Source organism: Rhinolophus ferrumequinum, chromosome X, assembly GCF_004115265.2.
Source record: "Rhinolophus ferrumequinum isolate MPI-CBG mRhiFer1 chromosome X, mRhiFer1_v1.p, whole genome shotgun sequence".
In the NCBI taxonomy this organism is placed as follows: Eukaryota; Metazoa; Chordata; class Mammalia; order Chiroptera; family Rhinolophidae; genus Rhinolophus; species Rhinolophus ferrumequinum.
Window position 1 is genome coordinate 89,890,272 of NC_046284.1, and position 12,661 is coordinate 89,902,932.

General features: G+C 38.9%; 1 protein-coding gene across 1 annotated transcript in view; it reads left to right on the forward strand.

Moving 5' to 3' along the window:
* Nucleotides 1-12,661, forward strand: part of MAOB (monoamine oxidase B) — a 161,618-nt gene that overhangs the window by 138,223 nt on the left and 10,734 nt on the right. The window contains exons 9-12 of the mRNA XM_033115752.1: nucleotides 3,072-3,168; nucleotides 4,074-4,127; nucleotides 5,114-5,171; nucleotides 7,880-7,977. Coding sequence (XP_032971643.1) covers nucleotides 3,072-3,168; nucleotides 4,074-4,127; nucleotides 5,114-5,171; nucleotides 7,880-7,977 — 307 coding nt within the window. The remainder of the gene's footprint in view (nucleotides 1-3,071; nucleotides 3,169-4,073; nucleotides 4,128-5,113; nucleotides 5,172-7,879; nucleotides 7,978-12,661) is intronic.

Below are 12,661 nucleotides of genomic sequence, written 5' to 3' on the forward strand. Positions count from 1 at the left end.
GCTCTATCAAAATGTACCCAATAGGTATGCTGTTGATAGGTATTTTGATTTATTTCCAAGTTTTTGCTATTACACACTATGCTGCAATAAACCACTGACTTCATATAGTTCTGATTTGTATAGGAACATTTCTTTTTGTTAAATTTATAAAAGTGGAATTATGAAGTCAATTGACTTGTGTAGATCCAGCTAATAATATGTTTATGCCAATCAGTAGGGAAAAATATTTCATTTATCTGTAATTTGTAAGTTTTATCATTAGCAAAGCATAGGGGCTATATGAAATCATTTTGTAAACTACCTGTTTATCTCTTGCTTGTTAATTTTTTTTCTGTATATGTTGCAAATATTTTCTCCTGGTGTATCAGTTTTTAAAAATGCGTTTACGACCAGAGGGTAAATGGGAAGCGGGGTGGTAGATGAGGGTAAAGGGGATCAAATATATGGTGATGGAAGGAGAACTGACTCTGGGTGGTGAACACACAATGGGATGTATAGATGATGTAATACAGAATTTTAAACCTGAAATCTATGTAACTTTACTAACAATTTTCACCCCAATAAACTTTAATTAAAAAAAATGTGTTTATGATGATTTCACCCTACTAAATTCTCATATATACATGGGGTTCTTCTGGAGCAATTCTATTCCACTGGTCTTTGTCACTGGGCTCCAAATATATATATATATATATATTTAAGTGTATTAGGGTGACAATTGTTAACAAAGTTACATAGATTTCAGGTGTACAATTCTGTAATACATCATCTATATATCATATTGTGTGTTCACCACCCAGAGTCAGTTCTCCTTCCATCACCATATATATGATTGCCTTTACCCTCATCTACCCCCCCCCCTTTCCCCCTTACCCTCTGGTAGCCACTAAACTATTGTCTGTGTCTATGAGGTTTTTTTTCATTTGTTTGTCTTGTTCGTTTGTTGTTTTCAGTTTTATATACTACATATCAGTGAAATCATATGGTTCTTGACTTTTTCTGACTTATTTCGCTCAGCATAATCATCTCAAGATCCATCCATGTTGTCACAAATGGCACTATTTCGTCTTTTCTTATGGCAGGATAATATTCTATTGTGTATATATACCACAACTTCTTTATCCAATCATCTACCAAAGGACACTTTGGTTGTTTCCATGTCTTGGCCACCGTAAATAAAGCTGCAATGAACATCGGAGCACATATATCTTTATGGATAAATGTTTTCAAATTTTGGGGGTATATACCCAGTAGAGGGATTGCTGGGTCATATGGTAATTCTATTCTTAATTTTTTGAGGAACCTCCACACTGCCTTCCCTAGCAGCTGTACCAATCTGCATTCTCACCAAATAATATTCTTAATATTCCTCTTTATCACCTCCCACAGCTACAGTGCCTTCTCTTTTCTCCCTGAGGATGTTACTTGCTACTTTGAGGGAAATTTCTTCTACTCCTTGTCTTTTTTTACTGAGAGTTCCTTCTTGTTTGTTACTGTTTTTGTCTTTGCTGCTCTTGTTAAGGACTTTGTTAAATGTCCAGATGTCCTTGAATGCTCCTTCTTCTTTTAAGAGTGAGGCAGGACCAAGCTAACTGGAGGTCACAGAAGTCCTGTGTGCATAGGCGGGGCTCCTGAGCTCTCTACCTACAAATAATAGAAATGCCACTGGTGCCACATGGTTTGTCCTAGCATGAACATGACTCCTCTCTTCCACTTGCGCTTTCACTTTTGCCCAGTGCACCTAGCTGGCTCAGAGGCCAGCTTTGCATTGGGAAAGATGTGTCCAAGGAATCCCGCTACCCAAAAAGCAGGGCCTCTGCCCTGGACAGCCTGGTATCCTCTGCTATCTCTCCATCCGATCCAGCTGACCCCCACATAATTAGTGTGCACTTTCTCTTTTCTCTTATCACATCCTGTCCCGTTTGTCTCCTCTCTTTCTTGTCTTCTAACAGGTGATTCCTTAGCTGTTTCTCTTATATTATTAAATCTTCTTGAGTTCTTGGATGAACTTTAAACATTTCTCCTTCCCACATTTCAGTTTTTCTCAATGTTTTTCCTGCCCCAACACAGTTGAGGGGCATGCAAGCACCCCTCAACCCAGTGGCTTACTGGGACTTTGACTCTCGTGGATGTGCAGTGGGGAGGAGCATGGGAGGAGAGACAGATGCAAGTGCAGGTAAAAAAGGCTTACAGAGATGTTTGCTACTACACAGTTTGGGGCAGTCCATACCCTCAAAGTTCTTTCTCCCTCATTTTGAAACCCTCTTTTTGGATTTTCTTTACAATGTTTGTTCCAAAGTCTTCTACCATAACTTTGTTCAAACAACCTCAATTTGCAAGTAAGTGATAGAGGAAGAGGAGTGGTGCACTGTAATGGGATATTATAACATTTCAGATTCTGCCCTGACATTGTCACCATTGCTTTGTCAGTCTTTTGTTGAAATTGCATGTATTTTGTTCAGGAGGGGAATTAGAGAAGCTTTTTGTCCAGAATAAGCTGAAATTGTTTCCCAAGTTGTTCTGGAGGTCATCTTTGAAGTGAGAGTTTGGAACTCTGTAGATTTTAAAATATTTTTTTACCCAATAGCACCATGTCCTCTCTGCCCATGTCTCCAGATAATCAAGAACTAGTTAATATAGACTAGGTGGCTCCCCATAAAATGTGAACGTTCATTTTCTTCTATTTTACAGTTATGGACTCGTATTTCTTTTACACATTTTTGGATTTTATCTGATTTTTTTTTATATAAAGGAAGAAATAGAAGAGGCAACTATTAGCGGCAAGGGAAATAAGATTTCACTAAATGGTGGCCTGGATTAATGCATAGTGTATAGTATCACATTGCTTTATTTTTTTGCAGAGAGGGGCTTACAGTTTGATTTTTTTTCACAAAATATTGGCTACTTAGCCTTCCTTTTGACATCAGTTTGTTTTGCCTTCATATATTTAGAATATAATATCTTATATTTGGCCTTTGGGCTTCTCAAGTTGAAAAATGTGTGCTCATTGTAACCACTATGGATAGCTTGGTAGGGTGATGAATATCTTCTACCATTTTGCTGTTTTCCAGATTACTGTGGAACCATGATTATTGAAGAAGAGGAAGCTCCAGTTGCCTACACATTGGATGATACTAAACCTGATGGCAGCTATGCCGCCATAATGGGGTAAAGCACAGTTATAGTGGTGTGAATGCTATTTAGTGTTGGCTATGTATTCCCAAACTATTAATAAATGTGCCCCAAACATTTTTAAAATAATTTTTTACCCAATGGCATTATTCTCTAAATCCAATAGTAGGAAAATTCTTTTAAATAGTGTCTTTCAGTGAATAAATATTTAGAAAGGAATTAGAACACCAATAACATTTTTAAATTTGTTATATTAAGTTTTTGCTTTATATTTAGTGCTAGGGGTTGAAAACTTTTGGTAAGCTGTCTTTTGTGAAACCATGATATGAAGAATTGACTTAGAGTGTTTTAGTGAGAGGGCTTCTTGAGGAGGCTTGTGTGGACATCAATGGTATTTATGTGGGATGTTGAGATTTTCCAAGTTCCACTAGAGAGGAGCCAAGACCAGCCCAATCCTCAGCTTGGCAAGGAAGACCAGCACAGATGGGGAGTGTCTTGGAGGAGATCAAAGACAGTTTTGTGAAGTTGAAGGCAATCACAGGGCTAGGAATAGAGGTGGATTCTAGAAGGCTGAGCACTAGGGAGATGCCATTGTGGAGATACAACCAAAGGGCAGGGGGTGGATGAAATTTGAAAGGCTCAGGGTTCATTCCTATCAGTCACCAGCCATATAGGGGGAGGTGGGCCAGTCATAGTATTGCCCTAGGCAGAAATTATGGCCAGTCTTCTGTCTTTAGTCCCTTGAATCTCTAAAGGTAGAAGATGCCTTTTAGTGTCAGGAATGTAACATGTAAATAGTAAAACATTGAACATAAACAAGCTGGTGTATAATTTGTTTCTTTGGGTTGACTTTTAATTTGTGCACAAATGCAGCTATAGAAATAAAGCCAAGATGAAAGCAGCAACTAATTTCCCCTCTTTTTCGTGTTTGTATATTTTAGATTTATCCTTGCCAACAAAGCCAGAAAACTGGCACGTCTTACCAAAGAGGAAAGGTAAGAAAAAAAGTGCCTCTTTTTTCTTCCCTCCCTCCCATCCTCCCTTACTTCCGTCCTCTACTTCTGTCCTCCTTCCCGTCCCCTCCCAAACCCTTTCCCCTCCTTCTCTTCTTTTCCTCCTTTTTAAAAAATTTTCTGCCTGCTTGCCTGTCAGTTTTACTTAACTTTTTTAAGATAGATATTGCCTAATAATATGAGTGTTCCCAATACTACGTGTCTGTTATATTAATTATAAGTGTCTTGTATAAAGGCACAGTGCTTATAACTTAAGAACCAAATATTAAAATTAACATTTATTGAGTTTATTGTACAGAAGATACCATGCAAGGGGCTATGGGAGAATACATAATACACATACCACCTGAGAACACAAAAATGGATATAGCTCAGGAGCTGACAATTTACTTGGGGACGGGTGCAATTATAACAAGTTCCAGTGTGCTGCTGGGACCACACTGTTTTACATCATTAATGAAAAAAATCATGTGAGTTTGTTGATAAAACTAAAGCTCTGAGAGCTTAAGTAACCTGCTCAAGACCTTACGGTAGTTAAGAGGCAGAAGCAGAATTCAAAGCTCTTCCTGCTCCTTCCTCTTTCCACTCTGGCCATTGCTTTGTAGTGGGGTAGGAGAAGGAAAGGGTGAGCTATAATTAGGTCTTAACCCTCCCAAAATCTCCAGTGCTGAGCAGATTGACTGACACTTAAGAGATACACAATTGTTTTTAAGTAAATGGACAAATTGCCGGGTGACCCCAGTGATTCAAGAAATGCATCACTTTATTTTCTTTAAATTTATTTATGACCCCATAGATTTAAGACATTTGAAATAGAACAAAGTGGCTTGTTTTGAAAAACTGAAATGAAATGTCCAGTGGAAGCAATGGCTCACAGAGTGTTTTTGAATGAGAGGATAGGTTCCTCTTTCACTTTTTCTTTCACTTCCTTCATATTTACTTTTGTTCCCCGCCCCCTTCTCCCATAGGTTGAATAAACTTTGTGAGCTCTACGCAAAAGTTTTAGGCTCCAAAGAAGCTTTGCAGGTAAGACTGCTCACAACCCTATCCTAAGGGAGAGAGATCTTGCTTTGTCCTCAAGGAGCTAGCAGGAATAGGCTCATAAGTAGGGCCCTAGATCTCATGTTTCCCCTGATATATTCTTGAAGGGGTCTGCACAGGGTTGGTCAACTTATAAGTTTTCCCAAAGAGTATGGACCCCAGATGTGCTGGAGGCAGCTCAGGAACCCTGCAACACTGCTGTGTTTCAGGTGGTACCCTGTTTGTCTTTGAGTTCACAACTCTTCCTGGAGCAGGACATTGGACCATTTTGCTCTCAGCTCTGTCAGGTGCAAAAAGAGGGGAGCTTCTGCTACCCATAGTGGGATTCTACATCCTAACAGCCAGGATGGGGATGAAAAGAGTTTTCTACTTCTCTGTTGATCTTGTAGAAACCAGAGCCTCATTTGTATTCATAAACAAGCATACAAGCATACAAGAATTTCCTAACACCCATCCCACTCCCCACTGCATTGAGAGTAAACACAGGGTGGCCTGCCCCACTTCTGCACATCCCTTTTTGCCTTGTTTTACCCTTGAACATTAGGGGTGCAGGGAAGACATGCTGATTGACTCAAAGTGAGCCCTGTCAGCTGAGTATCCTAGACACCATTGGAAGCAGCCTAAGGAAACTGATCTTCAAGTTACATTAGTAGTACCCCACAGATGGTCAAAGGAGGGGTGAAGGTGGAGTAGGGAGGCAGTGAGTTAGGACGTTTGATGGTAGAGGGCCCAATGTGCTCATAACCAGTAGCCATAACTGCCTCCCTCATCAATATTTAAAGCAATAAATTGGTGTTCTCATTACATTTACCAGACTGCTGGGTTTTTTATGTTTTGACATGGATTAAATCATCTTTTGAAAGTGATTATTAAATCCAGTTGTCCATGAAGTATTTGAAGGCAATGGAGACTGCTGTACAAATGAGCAGTTAAAGCGTGAGAAAAATCTAATGAGGGATCTAAGAATGTTTAACTTGTTAAGCCTCTTAAATCCAAATTTCTGCAGTGTGCACCATGACCTAGTTGAGCAGCTACATGGCTTAATCTTTATTCTAACACTTATCTTGCTCAACTTTGCAGTGACTTGCTTTCTCCTAGTCAAGTTGTGGCTTTTGAATTTTGAATTTGTCATTTTTGTTCATTCTTTTCAAGTAAAAATTTGTTGCTACTCATTGATATAGGTGAAATATATGCTTTTAAGGATTTTTGAAGTTCTTTCTCAGCAAATGAACAAGAATAAATAATTTATTGGTTTGGAGAAAAACAATAATAATGAGAAATGTGTTTTGTTTCATTTTTTTGCATTCATATACCATTTAGCAAGTTTAAATATAAGTATAGCCTCTAAGTTCAAGAGTAGTGTGAGTGAAGTAGCAAAACCAAAATTATATATACACTAAGGAAACTTATTTAACATCTGTTAAAAATTACTGGGTTTTCTGTTTAAAAATGTGGTTCAAGCAATTTTACCCTGGTAGATACTCCAGCTTTTTTGAAGTTATGTTTTGAGATACTCTCAGGCTGAAGCAATTTATAATAGAAATTCTTATGACAACTTATAAGGTAGTTGTTTGTTGAACCTTAGTTGGAGAGGAAAGAAGTTGTTCTCAAATTTCCAAAAAAATTGATCATTTTTAATTTGAGAAAGTCTCTTTTTCCTAACAAGGATGTGGATGATTAATTGCTGATGATAAAAATGAGCTGGTCCTATCCTTGTGGACACTTGCTGTACTCCTGCTTTGTTATCTATTGTCTGAAAAGAAGCAAGTCCTGGGAGCAAGAAAAGGTGAAAAATGAAGTCCAACCTTCTGATTAGCAGGAAACAACCAGAAAAGAGTGCTCATGAGGTGGTTGTCCCCTCAGATGCAAAGAGGGAAGACGGCTGGCTATGAGATTTGGGAATACTAGAGGCCTGGAGCAACTTACACCCCTCAGGCAGGGTCTAGTGCTTTGTAAATAGGATGCATTACAAGTGACTATCCAAAAGTCCTATGTGATTGCAAGTTTTTTACACAAAACATTTTTTCAAAATCTATTTTTAAACTAATATTTTTTCCTCTCAAAACTTGTCATGTTGATTTTATCTTTTCAAAATCATGTGTAAGGATAATGTTTATGTTTAGTTATTTTAACAAAGAGCTCAAGCTTTACAAAAATCTCATATAATGCTTTGTCTGTTCATGGCAAAAAACATATTTTTCAGACCAATAGTTGTTTACCAGTAATATCAACAGAATTGTCTTCATCTCATGAAAACATTAATTTGTCTGTTTAGCTTCCTTCAACAAAGCTCAATTTCACCAAAAACATGAATCTTCTCATCCCTTTTCCTTGACAGACATGTTTTTCTGCTTTTTCCTGCTCCAACTACTCCAGAAGCATAAATTCTTTTTTAAACTTGTCTTGAAACCATTAGGCACTAAAACTTATTAATAGTTAAAACCAATTTAAAAATGGAACTAGACAATTGCAGTTTATAAACAGTACCTGAGACGTGAGTGCACCAACTGAGAAAACTTTCTGAAGTCAGAATTTCTTAAAAGTGTATTACCAGGGCATTTATCTGCCCAAAGACATATATCTAAAAACATCTGGATTATAAGGCTCTACTTCATCCAGAAGCTTACTGGACTGTGTTTGATTTATTCTAGAATAGATAGTTTCCTTCAGGCTTTTGTCACTCTGCCTTGCAGCCAGTGCACTATGAAGAGATGAACTGGTGTGAGGAGCAGTACTCAGGAGGCTGCTACACGACCTACTTCCCCCCTGGGATCATGACTCAATATGGAAGGTATAGTAAAAGTGTGCTAAGCTCTGACTGAAATGCCCTGAGCCTGAATCCAAACTCTAAACAGGTTCATCATGTAGCACTCCTGTTTCTTGGAAATGCTAAAAAAAAAAAAAAAAAAAAAAAAAATCCCCACTTTTTTTTTATCTTGTGAATCTCATGAATGAAGTTATAATTCTGCATCATGAGGGTACCTGTCACTCTTAATTCCTTTCAGGAAGCAATCCCAATCAATGTAACCAAAGAAGGTTGCAGCATTACAATAGGAATTTAGATAGTCAGAGGGTTCACTCATATTGTCAGAAAAAGTATCTTTATACTGAGTTTAGAGCTCAGTAAAACTTCCTCAAATGGATCTGTGTAAGTGCCAACATGGGTATAGTATTAGAAAGCAAAGGGAGCTCTAGACTGAATGTGAAGAGGCTTGGGTTCCACTCCTGATTCTACCAATAACCAACTTTGTCATCCTGGATAGGTTATTTTACCTCTCTGGACCTCAGTTTTCTTAGCAGGTGTATAAGAAAGCACAAGATGGCACATAATCAACAATAATCAGTATGTTAATAATCAGTGTGTAATTTTTAATAGCTTTATAATTCACATACCTTTCAATTGACCCATTCAAAATGCATAATTCAATGATTTTTAGCATTAACAGTGTTTTGCATCCAAGTATGACTGACTCATTGGTGTTTAGTTAATTGTATTTGATGATAACAGCAAGGTGTGAATTAATGGTATAGCAGTAATTATTATGACTATGGAAGTAATGCTAAACCAAGCAATAATTTAATGCCAAGAGCTCAATCTAAACAAAATAGCAAATGTAGAGTAGTTAGTAAAAGGCTTTTGAGAGTGTAATTAAGAGAGGGTGTGAGTAAATGTAAATAACCAATCAATCTGTCCTTGAAAACTAGTCAAAGAAGGATTAAAACCTACCTGTGAGAAGATACATAACGACTTTGGGTAGTACTTTCCTCATATTCTTGAAGATAGCAAAATATCATCTATGAGAATATTATGGGGCCAAAGGGCACCACCTGATTAGCTACTGGGTCATTAAGTTAATTTTTGGATGTGGTGAGTGTAGAACATGTCAATAGTAATGGTTTCATTCAGCGTATTTTGGCTAAGTGCCAACCGTTTGCCAAGACTTGTGCTGAAAACTTTGATATGAGAAAAGCCCTCTCTGATGTGAAAGAGCTGATAGTGTTGGGAGTTGGGGTGGGAATGGAGAGAGAAGAGAATATCAAACACTGACTCTACTGTGCTATGGTGAGTACTCTAATAAAGGGGCATACAAATACCATGGGGACCCAGGGAAGGACAGGCTGTCCTTACCTAGAAAGAAATCCGAAAAGGCTTCATAATACCAATACCACCTGAGGATTGTAGAGGCAAAGAAAAGCTATTGAGTGATGCACTCCAGGCAGATGGAACTATATGAGTAAATGCTTAAAATCCTACAAGTTCATGGAATGTCTGGGAAAAGTTCTGCATGGCTGGGCTCTGGGTGATATTGAAGGAATGGAGAATCAGAATGGTAGATAGGATTCTTTGCCTCACATAACACATTTCAGGAATATAAAACTTAACTTTTCAACAGAGTAAAGCTTATCAGAGCATTGCTTTTGTTTTTGGTTTGTGATGTGATTAGATTTCTGACCACAGAGTGGTAAATTTCATGCTCAATCCCATAAGGTGTGTCAGGAAAATGCCTTTAGGCAATGGAGTGTGGGGAGGAAAAGGACACTCACCTGCCCCTGACCACATGAGAGAAGCAAGATAAACCTCATTGTATCAGGCATTAGTGGTGACATGGTAACACCCTTTTTCATCTTTATTCCTTCCCAGGGACACGTGTCAAGCTTCTTATCATTAGCTACAATTTGTAGGGTAGAAACTAAAGCACAGAATATCTTAGTGACATAACTCCCAGCCTGTGCAAGAACTACCTGCCCGCAAGGCTTCCCTTGACCCTTCAGATCTATTACATTTGGGATACTGCAAAGAATTTTATCATCATGGCCCTGGAAATATACAGAAAATGTTCCATTTCCACATGGAAGACAGAGAACAGTATTGACAGTACAACTTTAGTGTAGAATAAACACATTTCTTAAAGAATTTTCCTTCCGGATACACTGAAAAACTGATTGTAGCAGTAAAGCAGAAAAACACATAAGGCGATGCTTTACTCTACCAAGCCATGAGAAATACACGTGGAAAATATGTTTTTCCATGAATGTGTATTATCTCACCTGCAAAAGAAGGAGCAGGGATTTTCCTGCTCTAGCTGTTGGGCTTCCCTCCCTACTCTCAATGGAAGATTTCCAAATGAAAAGTGGAGGAAAAAATATCTCTGTTTGAAATTAATTCTTGGTTTTTACATTTTTACATTCTAATTGTTAGCACAATTAATTCTCTAGGCCTTTATTCTCTCTTCCAATATTTAATTCTAGGATTTGGCCAGGTCTCTGTCCAAGAGGTTTCCAATTTGGAGTTAGTACCCTTTGTTTGAAAAAAGCCAACCTGTGGTGAAAACAGCATTGTTTTTTTTTTTTTTTCTCTTTGTTACTTTATTTGAGCCTCCAGTTTCAGTACATAATTTAGCTCAGTAGCATCATTCAATGCATCATCTATGGAGACCTCCTTCACAAAGTAATCTCTTTAATCGATTTACTTAGCACAATTTACTCTTTTTTTTTATTTATTTATTTTTTTTTTATTTATTTTTAATTTATTGGGGTGACAATTGTTAGTAGAATTACATAGATTTCAGTTTTGCAATTCTGTATCACATCATCCATAAATCACACTGTGTGTTCACCACCCAGAGTCAGCTCCCCTTCCATCACCGTACATTTGATCCCCCTCACCCTCATCCCCCACCCCCCAACCCCCTTACGCTCTGGTAACCACCAAATTACGTTCCCCAGATTAATTTTCAAACCCCGTGGCCATCCTGTGGTCACCGACTGCCCTCCAATCCCCTCATCCTCCCCGAAAACAGCATTGTTTAATGAACATGGAAAAAGCAAATTTACTTTCTTTTTTAGGGAACCCTTCCTGAATACCCTTATGTTCTCCAGCCCATGCTGGCTATGGATCACTCCAGATTATTCCATGTATTATCATCAGTATTATAATATTCTATAATATCTTCCCTTCTATTTTCTATTCCTTTTTTATGGCTATATTATGGCTACAGTAAGGGCCAGTGAAGGGAAACACACAAATTCAAGCCAGCCCGTTTGGCTTTCTGATAAAAAGCCTGGTGGTGTATAGTGTTAACTAAGATAGAGAGCATGGGTGTTAGCTCTGGACATTCACATCCCTTACTTAATATAATGGAAACCTGGGATAGGATGAATAATGACATGTTGACAGTGCTTCCCTTATGGCATTTTTGTCAGGGTAACAACAAACTGCCCCTCTTAGAAGCCAAGTGCAGTGACACTTCTGTCTTTTTGCGTAGCATATGAGCACTCTTTCTTAACCAGTGATGATGATATACTGGGCAAAGCGTAGAAGATAAAAACAGAGGTCTTGACATATGATAGACTTAGTTCAAATCCTAGCTCTGCTATTTTCTAACAATGTGGCTCTTGCAAGTCACCATACATTTCTCCAAGCCTCCATTTCCTCATACATACAATGAGATAATGATAATTAGTAGCTATGTCATAGAGTTCTTTAAAAATATTAAACAGGTGATATCAGAAATATGGCAGCATAAGGGGTGCTCCTTCATATCTCCCCGTGAAGTTACAACAAATAGAACAGCTATAATTCAACAGAGGATTCCCTATGCAACACACAAATACATCTGAGAGATCAGATCCAAACATCTGAAGTGGGCAAATCAGGGCAAACAGGGGATGAGGGAAGAGTGAAGTGCAGAGACGGGGGCTGCGGGACACAGCCTGAAGCTCACTGCGATCCTGGGAGAGGGGAGAATTGAGACTGCAGGTGCACTCTCTGTGGCCCAAGAAATTCTGCCTGAAGGACTGGCATATAATATGGCTGAACCCAATGATCAGGGCAGAAACCTCAGGGAAAAGACAAAATACAGAAGTGGAACAACTGCAGTCTACCAGCCCTCACTGCCAGGCAGAAAACAAAGCCACGGAGCCTGGCCAACTCCACCCAACCTCTCAGAGCACACCTCCCCCACACCCTCCCAGTGTATGCAGTGAGCCACAGAAAAACAGTAGCAGTGTCAAATTAAAGAGCAAAATATCTATTGCCCTGAGAACTGGACAGACAGTTCCTGAGTGGTAGATACACAGTGTGGCTAATTTCAGAGACAAGGGAGGATCTATAGGGATGAGGCAGTTGTGGTCTGGCAGTCACTATTACTTGGAAGAGTACAAAGCCACAAACACACTTGCTGCCTTTCCCAGCCCACCCTGCCCCCACCTTTCCCAGCTGATCACAGCAAGGACACTCAGGGATGCTGAGACTCACAGCTCTGCATCTAGCTACAGGGGCAGCACTGGGATTTCAGAGGATCAGAACCCAATTACCCACCACATCCTCCCATGAGGGTGGTGCCCTGAAACCAAGGCCACCTGGTCACAGAGGAGAAGCCCATCTACCCCAGGAAATCTCCTACCATGTGAGAAACCACAACAGCACAAGAGGAAATAAAATGCTCCTGCACTACCTATTGGGAAAGTCTCTT